The sequence below is a fragment of the Vidua macroura genome, chromosome 16, assembly GCF_024509145.1.
Source record: "Vidua macroura isolate BioBank_ID:100142 chromosome 16, ASM2450914v1, whole genome shotgun sequence".
Classification (NCBI taxonomy): domain Eukaryota; kingdom Metazoa; phylum Chordata; class Aves; order Passeriformes; family Viduidae; genus Vidua; species Vidua macroura.
Window position 1 is genome coordinate 16,334,606 of NC_071586.1, and position 16,256 is coordinate 16,350,861.

At 53.4% G+C, this 16,256-nt stretch overlaps 2 protein-coding genes across 2 annotated transcripts; one reads left to right on the forward strand and one right to left on the reverse strand.

The window, feature by feature from the left end:
• Positions 1-3,793: 3,793 nt before the first annotated feature.
• Positions 3,794-10,895, reverse strand: UBFD1 (ubiquitin family domain containing 1). Its single transcript, XM_053992296.1, has 7 exons — positions 10,740-10,895; positions 9,887-10,153; positions 9,607-9,815; positions 8,538-8,603; positions 8,233-8,338; positions 5,229-5,311; positions 3,794-4,006 (listed from the first exon to the last, which is right to left on the reverse strand). The coding sequence occupies exons 1-7, from the start codon at positions 10,765-10,767 to the stop codon at positions 3,896-3,898; spliced, it is 870 nt and encodes a 289-aa protein (XP_053848271.1). The 5' UTR covers positions 10,768-10,895; the 3' UTR covers positions 3,794-3,895.
• A 164-nt stretch (positions 10,896-11,059) lies between these two features.
• Positions 11,060-16,206, forward strand: EARS2 (glutamyl-tRNA synthetase 2, mitochondrial). Its single transcript, XM_053992295.1, has 9 exons — positions 11,060-11,271; positions 11,706-11,861; positions 12,008-12,197; positions 12,453-12,925; positions 13,710-13,818; positions 14,475-14,628; positions 14,732-14,862; positions 15,122-15,257; positions 15,524-16,206. The coding sequence occupies exons 1-9, from the start codon at positions 11,136-11,138 to the stop codon at positions 15,605-15,607; spliced, it is 1,569 nt and encodes a 522-aa protein (XP_053848270.1). The 5' UTR covers positions 11,060-11,135; the 3' UTR covers positions 15,608-16,206.
• The last annotated feature ends 50 nt before the right edge of the window (positions 16,207-16,256 follow it).

Genomic DNA, 16,256 nt, shown 5'->3' on the forward strand with positions numbered 1-16,256 from the left:
TAAACGAAGGGGAGTCTGGAAAGAAGCCCTGCAAGGACGGGAGCAGGAGTGCTGTGCCCGGGACAGCGGCAGGGTCAGGGTCAGGACCGTGGCTGGGAGGGGTGCAGAGCAGACCCCACCGTGGCACCTGGGCACTGCAGCAGCAGGGAATTGTTTCTCTTTGGCCCTTAGAGCATGGAGCAGTGGGCACCAGCCAGCAGGTGCAAGCTGGGCAGGGTGTGGTGGTGGTGACAGTTTATCTCCTTTGAATCCAGATCACTCTCTTCCATCACCAGAATACCCTGACTGTAGTTACACATTCCTCATCAATGTCATTAATGGAAATTAATAATTTACTTTGAACTTGGTATGAAACCATGTGAGTGACACAAGCTCTTCATGCAAGACAGTCTGTTCAAACCCCAACCAGGCTGAGCAACAACACTTCTGCATTCCCAAGGAAGTAGTGGTCCTGGGACTGCTTACACTGGGGATGCACAAACAGAGGAAAGAATACTGAACTTGGGACAAGCAGAGGAGGAGAAACCTGCAGTGCTGGGCACGGAGAGGGGGAAGGGATGGCACACAGGTGAGCTGTGATACTCAGTGTCATGGAACAAGGTAGGGAGGGAGCTGGGGGACTGGCAGGAGGAATCCCAAGACAGCAGCAAGGAGGGGACACTGCCTGGGCTCTGGGAACAGCCCACAGCAAACACTGGCTGTGTCCTGCAGGGACCTGCGTTTGCCTCACCTGTACTTTAATCTGCAATTAGCAAGCACAGAAAACACTCGGTGCAACCTCATATGGAGTGGCTCCCCAGGCTGCTCCCGGGGAATCACACCTACACACAGCAGGAAGCAGTCGCTGCTGAGAGCGCTGTTAAATTGTGATTTAACTGGAATACACGTCTGTGCAGCTGGTACTGGTAACTGCCCACAGAATGTATGTCAAATCTCGGAATCATCCTAATCACCAACTCCCAATTCTGAGGGGACTCACACTTTACTCACACACTGCATCTCACTGAGGACCAAACTCCTCCCTGGGACCATTGGTTATGCTGAGTCTGCCTTGGGATGGTGACAGTGACCAGAGAGCAAAATGCAAAGCCAAGAGAGAGGCAGGCAGTGGCTGAGAGGCAACTGTGGCACAATCCCACTAAAAAGAGGGTGTTTCTTAATGACAGTAACTGCCTGGGAAAAACTGGTGTATGCCAGAACATACACAACTCCACATCATTCCCAAAGAGAAAGGATCTTAAAAGCAGCACTGCTAATTTCAACTAGAATACTCATTTCAAAGTGGTCCCAAGAAGCCTGGGATATTGAGCCAACAAACACCAACTAAAGCATTTATAAGTCACTTTCCTGTATTTTAATTCAAATTTTGCACATAGAACAAAAAAAGAGACAATTTCATTTTTCCAATCAAATCCAACCTGTAAGGAAGCACCTAAAGAGGATCACATTTTCTTAGTGTATAGTATTTTCTTCATGTTTATAATTGCTTTGTATGTAACCAAGTGGTTTGCGCCGAGTCTCCTCTGAGCTGCTGGGCTGTACATGGCCCAGGACAGAGCAGCTGTGCCCTCTGGCATGGAGTGTGGCGCTGCCCTGTGCCCCAGCAGTGCTCAGTGCCTGTCCCACTCACCCCAGAGTTACTCACCCGGTCGCTGTGTCCTGCACAGAAGCCACAGGAGCTGGGGAGGAGCTGGAACTCGGGCACCAGGGCACCACAATTGCTCCTGCCCTCCCCAGGAGCAAGGGGGTGAAGGAACAGGAAAGGAAACGGAACACAAACAGATGCACAGACAGGTCTGAGCATGTTGAGGAACAAATGGGAGCTGATCATCACAGAACCAGCAAGGTGGCCAGTGCCAACGCGGCCCCAGGTGACAGAAAGAGCCAGTGTCACCCCTTTGCTTTATCCTGTAGTGCCCACACCTCCACCAGGTAACAAATCATTAACTTCAGCCTTAACACCAGGACTGACAACCAGGAAATCACGAGTGTGATGGCTGCGTTTCACCCATGACATTGCCACCAGTAAAGCCAGGCCAGCTCCTCTCTGCCCCCACTGCTCCAGGGGACTGCCAAGGGAGCTGACACAGCTCTCCTGGCCCCAGCCACGCACGTCAGGACACACTGCTGCTGGCTTGGACACAGAAAGGAAATACCCCAAGCTACAAGAGTAACAAGCACATCACTAGTTTTTATGTAGGATATGAAACACCTTTGAAACTCATGTTGTGTGGCTGCTCAAACAGAAAATACAAACTAAAAGCTGCTATCTAGAGGCTACAGGGAAATATGTGACCTCAACACCTACCAGAAAGCCAATGTGTTTTCCAGTCTCTCAAGTAAAATAAAAGTAAAACAAATACTCATTTGGGAATCTGCACTGCTGTGCTTCAACTGGGCTCTTCTCTCAAGGAGAGGGAAGAGTGGACATGGAGCATACTCAGATTAGCTGTTCCTAAAAGGCTGTTTCTGCATGGCTTTGAGCTACTGGCATGGAGCAGCACTGATACAGAGCAGGGATGTGTGAGCTGCTCCACAGCACAGGGATGTGTGGCTGCACAATGCCACCTGCTATGGGCTTTGCTCCTGTGCAGGGCAGAGGGCTCCGTTCAGAACACCTGAGAGAAATGGCACATGGATGGCTGGCATGACACACAGAGCATCACAGCCCCATCTGCAGCATGTTCCTTCTGACAGAATGAGGTGTGAGGGCTTCTTGTGAACTGGAACAGGAGAAAAGCTGGAAGGTGGTTTACATTTCAAAACATCACTTGCTGGATGGTTAATCTAAAGTACAATTCACTGAATTCAAGATCGCTACAGATTTTCAAATCCAGCTCACAAAAGACTGCTGCTGTTATTAAGAATCCCAAACAACATCTGAGCTTCTCTCTTCCTTACTGCCCCCACCCCAAACAGGGCAGGAAGGTCTCTGTGGTTCCCTCCCTTTGGGAGATCTGTGTTCCCCTGCTCCCACCAGGCAGCGTTACGGTGCTTCCATCCATGTCCATGTCACTGTGTCCCCCTGCTCACACCAGCAGCACAAGGGTGTTTCCAGCCCAACAGCTCAGTGTCAACGCAGCAGCTGCAAAATGATCCTGGACTGCAACATGCACGGGCAAGAAAATGCTCCCAAAATGCAGCAGCCCAGGCAGGAGGTGAAGCACTGACCGGGCACGAGAGGGAGCAGCTGGCAGCACTGGGTCACCTGCCATGACAAAACATCCCTGCAGAATCCACCTGCTCCAAACACGCTACACAGACCAACCCGGAGCTGCCAGACTCGGGAAAAGGCCAGGAAAGATCCCAGACAAGCAGGGCATCTTTGGGTTACAACAAAGAATTAGTTCTGCTACCAAGGAGTGGAAGCTGCCCTGGAGGGCCAGTGGGATATGGCTTCACCGAACAGCGGCGCTGCGCTCTGCTACAGTTAGCTCTAAAAAATCTGCTCCTCAAAGTCCCAGCCACAACCAAGTAACTAAAGTAAGTCTAATGCTGATAACTGAGAGATTATGAAAATATTCGGTTTTGTTCAAACCATGTAAAAAATCCTCAATAATACACTGTAATATTTTCTTTTTAAAACTAAACTGGAAGATCAACTCTCAGCAGATTTAAGTGTATTACACACGATATTTTGTGAATTAAGATTTATTGATTTCCATTGTATTTGCTTTAAATATGGTTGAAGCTGACTGCAGAAAAGGGATGGTGAAATCTTTAAGTTAAAAGTAAACTAATGGTGAAAGAACATCACCTCTGGCTTCCATCCATGCCTCGTTTAGCATGTTTTAATAATAAGTTCCAGGACTGTCACATCCAGGGATGTTGGAGGCCTCTCCCAGCAGTGTCCTTAGATTTGTGTCATTTTCCTGTGCCAGAGGTGAGCGTGCTTTCAAAAATACTGCCACTTCCCCAGCACCGTGTCTTTGATTGCATCGACATACTGAGTTGGGACCCAATAGACCCAGTAGTAAGATGCTTCTGTTGGGCCCAGCTGAAATGCCTGCAATTAAAAATGACAACATTTACACATGGGAACAAAGAGCTGGTCCCAGTGGACAGGCACAGCTCATCCACTGCCAAACCAGACCAGCCTGTCCCACCTGCTGCTCCCTGCAGCACTCGGGGCATTCCACAGCTCTTTGGTGGGCAATTAAAGGAGCATTGCAGAGAACAAGAGCTGCAGAGCACTGAGAAAACCATGAGCTCTTCCCTTTTACAACATCACAACAGCAACCAGAACTCCTGGCCAGTTTCAAGAACATGAGGAAATTATTCTGGTGGACAACCTGAAGCATAACTCAGAGTCTCTAAAGAAACATCAGAGCTGAGAAGCCAAACAGGAACCAAACAAGACAATGACCACGTTTTTATAGTCATAGGATTTTATATTTAGACATTATGTCCTATTCTCAACTTCTCTCCTATGCTCAGGAGAGGGGCACCACGGCATGCCAGAGCCTCTGCCCTTGCTGTGGGGTAAGTTTATTGCGACATGTGCTGAAGAGGACCTCTTCTCACACGGGTGATCAAAAATCAAGTATTTGGACAGAGACTACAGCAGCACCCTCCTGCAGGCCATGACTTTAAGGAAAAACATTTCCCTTTTCTCCCTCTAAAGAAGGAAACAAACTTCTTATAGAAAAGAAACTTACTTCAACATCAAAAGTTAGTCACTGTACTTTGAAAGGCAGGATCTTAAAAAAAACCCACGGATTAAAATAAACAGCCAAAATTTCAGCACATTAGCACAGTTCTCTTCTGAAATACAACTTTGCTAAATCCCATGGGAGTTGTTCAGAAAATTACAGGTGTGAAAAGATATTACAGCATCAAATCCTTTTTTTCTTAACCTCCACCAAGGCCTGTTGCTCATATAAATACCACAGAATCTAGAAATTAAACCAGGTATCAAAAATATCCCTACCATTAAGAAATCATGAGCTATGTTGTGAGCATGTTTACTGGTTTAACACTGTCATAGTCAGAAGATACAAAATAAGGCTTAAGCACTTCATGTTTGTGTGAAAAGAGTCTGGATTTCCACACAGCTGCAGATATTCAATATGGACCCAAAATACTGAGAGTGTGAGAGGAGCCCATGTCCCCATCTCCACAAGGCTGGAACCACCATCCACCTCCAGCCTGCTCTGACCTGCAGCCTCAGTAGTGTGTGCTGCATGAAGGAATCAGATGGATATGATTAAAGTAGAGCTGTTACTCACCATCATGTGATAATCCTCATGGCCTTCAATAGGTTCACTCACCACATTTTTAATGGACCCCATGGGTAACTTTTCTGTTCTCTCTACATTAAAATTGATCAAAGTATTATTTCTGACATGCAGGGAAGCAGTATTTCATATTCATTTCATACAGCACCTCCATTAATGCCAAAATCTCCTCAGGTCAGCAGTCTCCCCTCCAGGTGAGTTTGGGATGCCTGCTGCCCAGGACGTGGTGGCTGCAGCACCACACCCCCCACACACCCACAGCTGGCACCCAGTAGTGTGAAGGAATCCAAAACTGGATCACACAGTTCCCCTGCATCACATGAAGTATTTCAGTGCTCATCATTTGGGCCCAGGCTGAGTGATGGGAAATCCCAGGCTTTACTTAATGTTTTCCCATAAGGAACTCCCCTCGGAGCAGCAGGGATGCTCATCCTATGGAATTTAGTCCAAGTATGAGAATATTCAGGGCTGAGTCCCAAGGATTACACTGAACTCTCAACAGCAAGCCTGAAAGCTGGCAAAGATAGGCTGACCCAACTCTGAAAGCTTAGGCCAGGCTTTACCCTGAGGCAGTGTGCAGAGAAGCACAGAGAAAGGAGTATAAAAGAGAAAACAGGGAAAGAAACAAGAGAAACTGAAGCCCCAAAAAGACCACAGTTACATGGCAGAGTAACATCAGCAGCCAGAGGCAATGACAAGAGCCACATGGTCCAGGGCAGAGCTTTCCCATCAGCTCTGTCCTCACTCCTTTCTGAACACTTCATTCCAAGGTCCTGCCTTTCTGTTCAAGCATCCAGCATCAGCCAGCAGTTATTATCTTGGATACAAGACAGACTACCCAAAACACTTTACAAAGGAGAAACTGAACTCTGAGTTCTTGAGATAGATCTGTTTAATTTGTGATCCAAAAAACCACAAACCCACCTACAGAAAGCACACAGGGAGATAAACTCAGTGATGTAAGGAAAAATATTCTCTGCCTCATAACTGAACTACCTGTTCAGACCTGTGACTTCATTCATGAGGTAAAACCCCATTTTGCCCTTGTTTAGCATCCCCCAAATCAATTTCTGCTCTGAGTATCCCAGCAACAGACAAATCCCATTATCCATGCCTCTGTGCAACTGGAGAACAGCTGCCTGTGCCAAACTTCAGACTACGAACACCTGCACAAACCCCTGTGAGGCTGCAGGGCTGGGGCCAAGAAGCAGCTCCAACTCTCCAGGGCCAGCAGGTGACAAGCTGTGTCAAGAGCCAGATGTGTCTGCTCCAGCCCTTACCTGCTGGCCTCTGTCACGGGTTCCTCAGAGGAGGAAGGAGTTTTTCCCATTAACAGCCAGCAATTACAGCCATTCTCTAGAGGCAGCAAGCTGCTGCTAATTCGGGGGAGTAGGGAAACAGGTTACAGGAAACACATGACTACAGGAAGAATCAAATTCACAGCTTAAGCAACACCGTGTAGAACACCTCAGAAACACTGTACTTGAAAACTCATCTGGGTGGTGATGGAAGAGATCAACTAGCTAAATACTGAGCATGGATTTAGAACCTGGGATCAGTAACAGAAAAATCTGCCTGCCCAACCTATGGAATTAAAAACACCCCCAATGCCCTGCTCTATCACTTTGCCCAGGAGAGAAATCATTGCAACTGGCAACAAGAGAGGTTTTAAAGCTAAAAAAAATCTTCACAGTCAAGTCTGTTCTACAAAGAAAGGGTCAAAAACTTTTGGGATTTCTGCTTACTTTGGAACTACTGTAGCAGCTGGAGGCAGTATAACCACCCAGTTAGGCTGCTTTACTGGGACAGTGAGCAAGCACTTTAATCCCTCTTGCTCATCACTATATATTTCCCAGCCCAGTCAAACTGAAGGAGCACAGCTTCCTTGGCAGGTGGGGGGATCCCAGTGTCCCATTTAGCCCCAACCACGCAGCCACTCACTCCCCCTGCCCCGTTGGATGGGGAGAAGAACTGGGGAAAAAAGTAAAAAATGCATGGTTTGAGCTAAGAAGAGTTTAATAACTGAAACTAAATAGAATATACTACTACTAATGGTAATAATAATAAAAAATTTTACAAAGAAACTCCAGAGAAACCAGTGATGCCCAATACAGCTGCTCCCCACTGCTGACTGATGTCCAGCCTGTCCCCTTCAGTGTCCAGTCCCTCCCAGCCTACTGCCCCCAGTTTACACTGGACATGATGCTCTGTGGTGGGAAATATTCCTTTGGCCAGCTGTCCTGGCCAGTTCCCTCCCATCTCCTTGCATGCCTCCTCACAGGCAGCATCTGAGACACCAAACAGTCCTTGACTGAGGGAAGCACTGCGCAGCAACAACCAAAACATGCACTGTTATCAGCACTGCTCCCATCCTCAATCCAAAACAGCTCCTGGGAAGAAAACTAACTCTATCCCAGGCACAACCAGGACACAGACATCCCCAGCAAGGCACGTTATCCCCAGCTCCTCCTGGCACCACTCACGACTGCAAACCAAGCCCTCTGCACAGCACCACAGTTTTGCATTACTGAGACAAGACACCCATATAATTTTGGCTGGAAGGACAGAGAGTGCCAAAGATGCCAACACTCCCAGTTTCTATCCCAGTTCTGAGTTTTCCTTCCAAGTCTTGGCTAAACCACTGGGCCTCTGTGTACTGCTGGCATCAAACCCATGCTGCTTACGGAGTGCTTTGAGCTATGCCAGAAATGCCCAGTACCATCATTTACATTTGGAGCCAGGAACAGCACATTGGACCATTAGTCTGCTGACACTACTGCACTCCATTTTTCCAGGAACCAGTGTTCCTGGAAAGTACTATTCAATGACCTGGGAGAATGGCAGGTGAGAGAAGGAAACAAAGTTTTTTGAAGCGCTGCAATACCAACATCATTCCCTAAACACGTTTTAGTCAGAGGAGAAGCTTTTCTAGGTCACACAGCCCAGTCACAGCCCAGTCACCAACTGCTCATCCCCGAGGCTGGGAGGTGCTCACCTTTTGTACCAATCCACAGCTGGTCTTGCTCGAGTTTGAAGGTCAATCTGACTTTCCCCCCTGACTTGTTGTACATGCCGGACAGCGGCACCGTGGGCAGCCGCTCCTGCAACGAGACACAGCCAGTCACGGCCAGGGCTGGGGCAGAAAAGATAAAAGCTCTCAACTTTCTAAGCATAAGGACCACCCATCCTTCCAGCTTTCTGCTACAACAGCAACGAACCACTGAACCAGTGGGGAAAGGTCTCAGACCACAGAGCAGTCTCTTCTGTGGTTCTGAGTGGCTCAAGACCTCGTTCACGCACCTGCACGCCTCTGACAGAAGGCATCACATCGTCAGGCTTTCCTTTGTCCAACACTTTTCTGTGTTGCTACAACATAAAAACAGAAATTAAATTCACAGGAACAGGATGAAGTTTGCAGTGTACTTGCAGCTGCCCCCTGAGCACATCCCAGTGGCCCTGAGCCACAGCTGAGGGCTGTTCACAGGCATCGGTCACATCAGCGACTCTCAATCTTCACTGTGCACTTTCCAAGATACTCCCAAGGAGTTACCACAGTGAGTGGAACTCCAAGATAATGCCAAGCACAACAGCCTTCTCAAACATGCACACACATAAATACACATCTATAAAACCCAAAGTGTTACATGCAGTGATCCCAGAAATTCTCCACGTCAGGCAGTGCGGCCCAGCACCAAAGCAGAACGGATCAGAGCAGTGGTAACTTTCAAATCCCCACTCACAGCTTGTACCTGGCTGAGCACCTCTAAGAAATGATGGCACTTACACTGAGTGTGAGCCCTGATAAATCACAGAGAGCCACTGGCATGCTTCATGGAGGCACTACTTAATTTTAACCAAGTTTATTTTGAGGAAGGTACAAGGCTGGTAATACCTTGAGCTGGCAATCCTTCAGCAGCCCCCCACACTGCAGGACCATCAAACCAGCCCTGTGCTACACAATGTGAGAGAGAATCTCTGTCAGGGCTGGGACAGCTGAGGGAACTGCTTTCTTGGTGTTTGTTTTGAGCAGTTTTTGGAGATCAAATTCTTTTGTGCCAACAACAAACAATTAGGTTTTAGACAGAGTTAATCTGGGCTGTGTTTGCACTAACATCCACCAGATGTTTCCATTTTCTGACCAAAATGCTTGGCTGTGCCTGGCACCACAAGCAGAGTCTTGCAAAGCCCCAGTCCCTGCTGGACTAAACAGTTGTGTGCTGCTCTCCTGCCCAGAGTCCTCCCAACGCTGAGCTGTCAGAAATGAACCCCTAACCTGATCTGAGGAGGAACAGGACCCACGAGTGTCTGCAGAAGAACCACACAGATCCTACCGCTGCCCTGCACCAGCAATTATTGAGATATTAATTACCTTTTGTCTGCAAAGCGGCTCCTTTTTGTTTTCCTCAGCTTTGACCTCCTGTTGAGCAGCTTCTTTGGGTGTATTTACTGCTAGCACATCGTTGATGGTAGAGCCCACAACCATTATTTTCGCTCCGTTCGTTACTTTGATTTCCCGCAGGGTTTTCTCCTCTGGCAGGAGTCCCTTGAACATGACTTTCTGCATGGCCGGCGGGAGGCCTAGGGGCAAGCACAGCGATTAGGAGCGGCGGCGGCGAGGGGGGCGCGGGGGAGGCGGCGGCCGCACAGACCTGTGAGCGAGTGGATCTTCTGCTTCAGCTCGGCTCCCGTGCTGTCCAGGCAGAACTTCACGTCGTACTTGTTCTTGTTCCAGATCACCTTCAGCTCCACCAGCTCCCGGCCGCTGTCCTCGTCGCCGCCGTTGCTGACAGCCGCCGGCGGGGGCTCCCGGCGCTCCTCGCCCTCCGGAGACCTGCCCGCCGCCGGCGAGCCGCCCGCTCCGCCGCAGCCCAGCGGCAGCTCCTGCGCCTCCGCCTCCATGCCCGGCTCCTCGGCACCTGCGGGGAGCGGACAGGAAGAGCCCGGCCCACGGCGCGCTGCCCCGGCGCGGCCCCGCTCCAGCCCCGGAGCGCCGCCCGCAGCGTGTCCGGGGCCGGCTCCCCGCGCCGCCGCCTCCCGGCCCGCCCCGCCGCCCCCTGCACCGGCACCGCGGGCTCCGGGCACCGCGGGATCCGGGCACCGCGAGCTCCGGGCACCGCGGGATCCGGGCACCGCGGGATCCGGGCACCGCGGGCTGCGGGCACCGCGGGATCCGGGCACCGCGGGCTGCGGGCACCGCGGGATCCGGGCACCGCGGGATCCGGGCACCGCGGGATCCGGGCACCGCGGGATCCGGGCACCGCGGGCTGCGGGCACCGCGGGATCCGGGCACCGCGGGCTCCGGGCACCGCGGGCTGCGGGCACCGCGGGCTCCGGGCACCGCGAGCTGCGGGCACCGCGGGATCCGGGCACCGCGGGATCCGGGCACCGCGGGCTGCGGGCACCGCGGGCTGCGGGCACCGCGGGATCCGGGCACCGCGGGCTGCGGGCACCGCAGGCACCGCGGGCCCCGCGGGCTGCGGGCGCTCCCGGCCGCGCTCGTACCATCGGCGGCGGCGGCGGCGGCAGCCATGATGATTGTGTACAATCCGCCGCGGGGCACGCCGGGAAACGCCGCCGCCGCCGCTGCTGGGCCGCGCCGGCTCCCGTAGTCGCCCCCGCCCGCCTCTCAGCGCGGGGGCGGCGGCGGCCCCCAGATCGCGCCCCCGCGGCACCGGCCGGGAGGCGGGAGGGGAGCCGGACACTCCGCTCAGCGCTCCGGGCACCGGAACCCCTCCACGCTGCCGGGCCCGTGGCGGCGGCCGCCGTCCCCTCGCGCGACCCGACGAAGCGGGTGGCGGCGCCTTTAAGGGACGCCCCGCCCCCGGCGGCGGCGCGCGCGGGGATTGGCTGCCGCGGCCGGGCGGAAACGGCGCCGCGGCCACGTGGGCGCGTGGCGGGATGGCGCGAGCTCTGCGCGCGCTGCGCTGCGCGGCGGGACCGGGACCGGGATCAGGATCAGGATCGGGACCCGGCCCCGGACCCGGACCCAGTCCCGGGCGGGGGCCGCGCGTCCGGTTCGGGCCCAGCCCCACAGGTAACCGACCCCTCGGCAGCCCCGCCCCTGCCCACCGCCGGGGCTCCGCTGCGGCGGGGCGGGACTTTGGGTTGGAAAACATAAATTCGGGCTCTGGAGGGGTGCGCGGGCTGCTGGCTCCCCGGAGCGCTCCTGCCGGACTCCCGGGCTCGCCCTCGCAGCGTGTCCCGGTGCCCTCCCGGCCGTGCGGGGTCACTGTTGGTTCCGGGCGTGTGCCCGCTTGTCGGGTTTCCAGGTCACTGTAGGGACTTTCTGCTCCTGGGGCTTGTCATCCACAAGTTATTTCCAGAGGCGGTGCCCCCTGAGCTGGGGGTGCTCCGGGGTGCGGTGACGCTGCCGTCGCAGGCAGCATCCAGCGCCCTTCCAGCTCGTATTTAGAACTCCCCCGTGGGTTTTCTTTGTGACCACCTCCTCTGATTTCCCCACGATTACAGGTTTTCTGCATTTAGGTGGCCTTAGGACTGCTTTGTACAATTATATCTTTGCCAAAAAACACCAAGGGACATTTATTTTAAGAGTGGAGGATACAGATCAGAGTCGGGTGGTGCCTGGAGCTGCAGAAGGAATAGAAGATATGTTGGACTGGGCAGGTATTTAGAAACATCTTTCGTTTTTCCCCCACTGAAACCTTATCTTGTAAAGGCCACCCGTCCTCAGCTGGAGGCTGGGTTTGACTGCCTTTGTCCGGGCTGTTTTGGCGGCCCGGCTGCTCACTGCCGCCGTGCCGGTGTTGCAGGTATTCCCCCGGACGAGAGCCCCGGGCGGGGCGGCCCCGCCGGGCCCTACGTGCAGTCGCGGAGGCTGGAGCTGTACGGGCGGGCGGGCGCGGCGCTGCTGGCCAGCGGGGCCGCCTACCGCTGCTTCTGCAGCCCGCAGCGCCTGCAGCTGCTGCGCCGGGACGCGCTGCGCAGCCAGCAGACCCCGCGGTACGGCCCCGGCCCCGGCCCCGGCCCCGTCCCCGTGCCCCTGCGCGGAGCCTCGCCGCAGCGGGGCTGTGCCTCTGTGCCTCTGTGCCTCGTGCCCCTACAGGGAGAAGGCGCGCGTCGCCCTCCAGACACGAGGGGTTTGAGTGGGCGGGTTACAGCTAAAGTCCGGGCATCTGCCTAGAGCTTTGGGGATGTAAAAACGGCTGGTGGTGCTGGGCTGTGTTGAGCAGAACCCCTGGTGCTCGTGTCCCGAAGGTATGACAACCGCTGTCGGCACCTGGCGCCCGCAGAAGTGGCGCAGAAGCTGGCACAGGGCCTCGACTGCGTCATCCGCTTCCGCCTGGAGAAGGGGGTGCAGCCCTTCCAGGACCTGGTCTACGGCTGGAGCAAGCACGAGGTGGCTGAGGTGGAAGGTGACCCCGTGATTCTCAAGGGGGACGGCTTCCCCACGTACCACCTGGCAAACGTGGTGGATGACCACTACATGGGCATCACCCACGTCCTGCGCGGCGCCGAGTGGCTGGCCTCAACTTCCAAGCACCTGCTTCTCTACAAGGCCTTTGGCTGGGAGCCCCCTCAGTTTGGCCACCTCCCTCTGCTGCTGAACAAGGACGGTGCCAAGCTGTCCAAGAGGCAGGGGGACATCTTCCTGGAGCGCTTCGCTCGGGACGGCTTCCTGCCCGAGGCGCTGCTGGACATGGTCACCAACTGTGGCTCGGGCTTCACAGGTAGCACCACGGGCTCCTGCCTGCCAGCTCACCTCGTGCTGACTTTGTGGCATGGGCTGGGTTTATTTTAACAGCTGAGAGCTCTGTCAGTGTTTGAAGGGGTCAGGGAATGGGTGTCACGTAACCAGTCGGTCACTGAGGTGCCACCAGGCCTTCTGCAGAGCCCCTGTGGAAGGAGCTGGCATGGTGGAAATCTTCCTGCTGCTGTGCAGGCATTAGAATTGAATCAGGTGCTTAATGGGTTCTCCCTTGGGAAAACCCTCACTTCAAGGCTGAGACACTCTGTGAAGTCTTGGGAAAACTTGCATTCTGTGGTTAATAATTGCAGTGTTGTTTGACACCTGTACCACTTTTCCTTTAACCTGACAGACCACGAGGAGTTGAGTTAATGTCTCCTTTTGTGGTTCTTGCTGTGTGGGGATCACAGATTAACTCGTGTTCTGAGAACTCTGCTTGGGAATGAAATCTTGCTTGGGCAGTGCAGCCTCCTGGCTGAGTGTGACTTCTCTTTGGCCGACTGAGGTGTTCTGCTGAGGAAGGTGACAGAGCCAAGCAGAATGTCCCCGTTGCCAGTGCCTCACCAGCACAGCAGGCTCCTGGGGAGAGGGCAGCATGGCACTGTATGCCTGCTGCCAGTTCCCTCCTACCTGCCAGGGGATGTCCCTGCTGCTGCTGGCACTGCACAGGGGCTGTCCTGTGTCACCTTTGCTCAGCGTGCTGCTGGCCTGACCCCGTGCCCGAGGGGGGCACAGAGCCCTGAGAGTCCCTTTGGCTTGTGTTGCAGAGAAGCAGATGGGGAGGACTTTGGAGGAGCTGATCTACCAGTTTGAAGTAGGCAGAATTACAACCCATTCTGCTCTCCTGGACCTTGAAGCGCTCCCAGAATTCAACAGGTAAAAAATTAGTGGTAGCTTTAAAATGTGGTAAGCACCATGTCAGTGAGAATTTATTTCTAGCACTCTGCTTTGGCTGGAGGTTTTGTTTGTTGGATCAAGTATGGTCCTGGTGCAGCAGCTGTTTGGCTCTGCTAAGAGGAAGCATAAGTTTTTGCTCACACAGTTCCTGCCTCCTCTCCCATTCTGTGCTTGGACAGTGGTGTTGGCAACACTGAAAGTCTAGGCAGAGGGTGGATGTACCTGGGAGGATCTAAAGTCTTAAGTTTATAACCTAAGAAAATAACATCTAAAAAGAGTTAACACTTCCAGAAAGTTCTTCTGCAAGTACACTTGTGCTGCTGAGAGTGGCCTCATCCTCAGTTCCCTGTGGGGCACCAGAGCCAAATGCCTCTTTGTAGAGTGTCTGACTGTGGTTTAGTGCTGCTTTTCTAACACTTCCACACTGAGTTTTAGCTCAGTTGGTCAGAGCATGGAGCTAAAAATGCCAGAGCTGAGGGCTCAGTCCCCAGATGGGCTATTCCCTTAAGAGTTGCACTTGATGATCCTTGTGGGTCTCTTCCAGCTCAGAATAGTCTGTGATTTCTGTGAAACGTGGTTGGGGTGATCCGAGGTAACCCAAAGCAATCCAAAAGCAGGTCTTTTCTCTGGTGCAGGATTCACCTGACCCGTCACATTGAGAACCAAGGGCTGCGCCAGAAGCTCGTTAGGGAGCTGCAGGGGCTGGTGGAGCTCGTCTATGGGGATCAGCAAGTGGATCCAGATGTTCTGGAAAATGAATACGTGGAGCGAGTCCTTCTGCTGAGAAAAGTATGAGTAGCAGCAGAGCGCTGTGCCACCATCCTCCGAGCTGAGGAATTGCTTCCTCCACAGCACAGCCCTCTGCCTTGCCAGCTTTGCTTTCTTTCCCCAGGGTCACATAAGCCTCCTGAAGAATCTGGTGTCGAGTGATTACTCTTACCTGTGGGTCAGGCCCTCAGTGTCCCGCCAGCAGCTACAAACAATTTCTGCAGAAGTAGATGAAATAGGAAAACTAGTCTTAGGGTAAGTGTGCTGCTGTCTGAGCTTGAGTAGTGGCAGCAGTGGCTCCTCATCTCTGAAAACTGTATTCTTAACTGATCACAATTACTGCTTTTTCTGTGGTTTTCTAGGTCTGTGGCATAATTTTGTAGTTTAAACTTGCTCTTTTGAATGAGCTCTGCTTCTGGTGAGCAGAGGGAGCGCCCTGGCCCAGGCAGGGGTGAGAGGTGGGAACCCTGTGGTTTTCCTGTCCCCAGAGCTAAGGACACCTTCTTTCCTAAAGGCTCATGACAAGACCAGCAGCTGCCTTGACTGTGGAGGAGTTGAACAAAGACCTGAGAAGTCTCCAGAAGCAAACCAGAGAGACCAAGTACAGCAGCATGATGCAGCTCCTGCGCCTGGCGCTCAGCGGGCAGCAGGTAAAAAGAACAATTCTGAGATTACGTGCAATGTGCTTTCACAGAGCTCAAGCCCAAGTTTTACAAAAGTTCTCCAAAGCCTAATCCTGGCTCAGCCCTGGTGCTGATCCTTTGGGTCCCTCTGACCAGGGCTGGCACTTGCCTTCAGGAGGAGGAAGCCCAGGGTTTGTTTGAGCTGCTGATGACCGCTGTCGGTTCGCTCTGACGCACAGACACGTGCGGGGCAGTTCAGCTCCTGTGCTCAGGGACTCGCTCTGTGTTTGCAGCACGGCCCGAGCGTGGCTGAGATGATGGTGACTCTGGGAGCTGAGGAGGTGTGTGGCCGGATACACAGAGCCCTGTCCAGCTGACAGGGACGTCGGTGACGCTGCCAGGCCGCACACTTGGATGGCGCAGGTGGCACCTGCGTGATCATCTCTGATCAGAGCTGGGCTTCGGGCCAGGCAGGTGTCTGGGCTGGTCCCACGTCTGTACGAACCTGCACGAAGCACAAACCACTTCGTTTGGGAGAGGAGCCACGTCCAGATTCAACTCCATCCTGCTGTCGCCTCGTGCAAGGAGCCTGCTTTGCAGGGTGGGAGAAGAAGACACGTATCAGCATTTAAATTCAGACCACGTGGACAGAAAGCAACTGAACTTCTGATAGCAACAGATCAGATTATTTTTGGAGAGGGCCTTGCAGTCAGGATACCTACAGCTGCACAACACGGTTCCCCAATAAATACAGTGTGGGGGTATTTATATGTATATATATATGCATAGTATAGCTGTTGCCCTCTTAGCTGCCCTGGTGTCCTACCAGGCTGAGTGAGCTGCTCAGAGCAGGGTTTCCTGTGTACTGTGTCATGCATGTGGTTCTGCTAAAAACATCCCTGATCAGGAGATTGGGATGTTTTATCCTCTTTTCTCTGATGCCCTTTTAATTATTAAAGCAATGTGGTGACTTTGATTCCGTTCTGGCGGTTACTCTGCAGCCGGTGCGGGGAGGAGCTCGCGGGG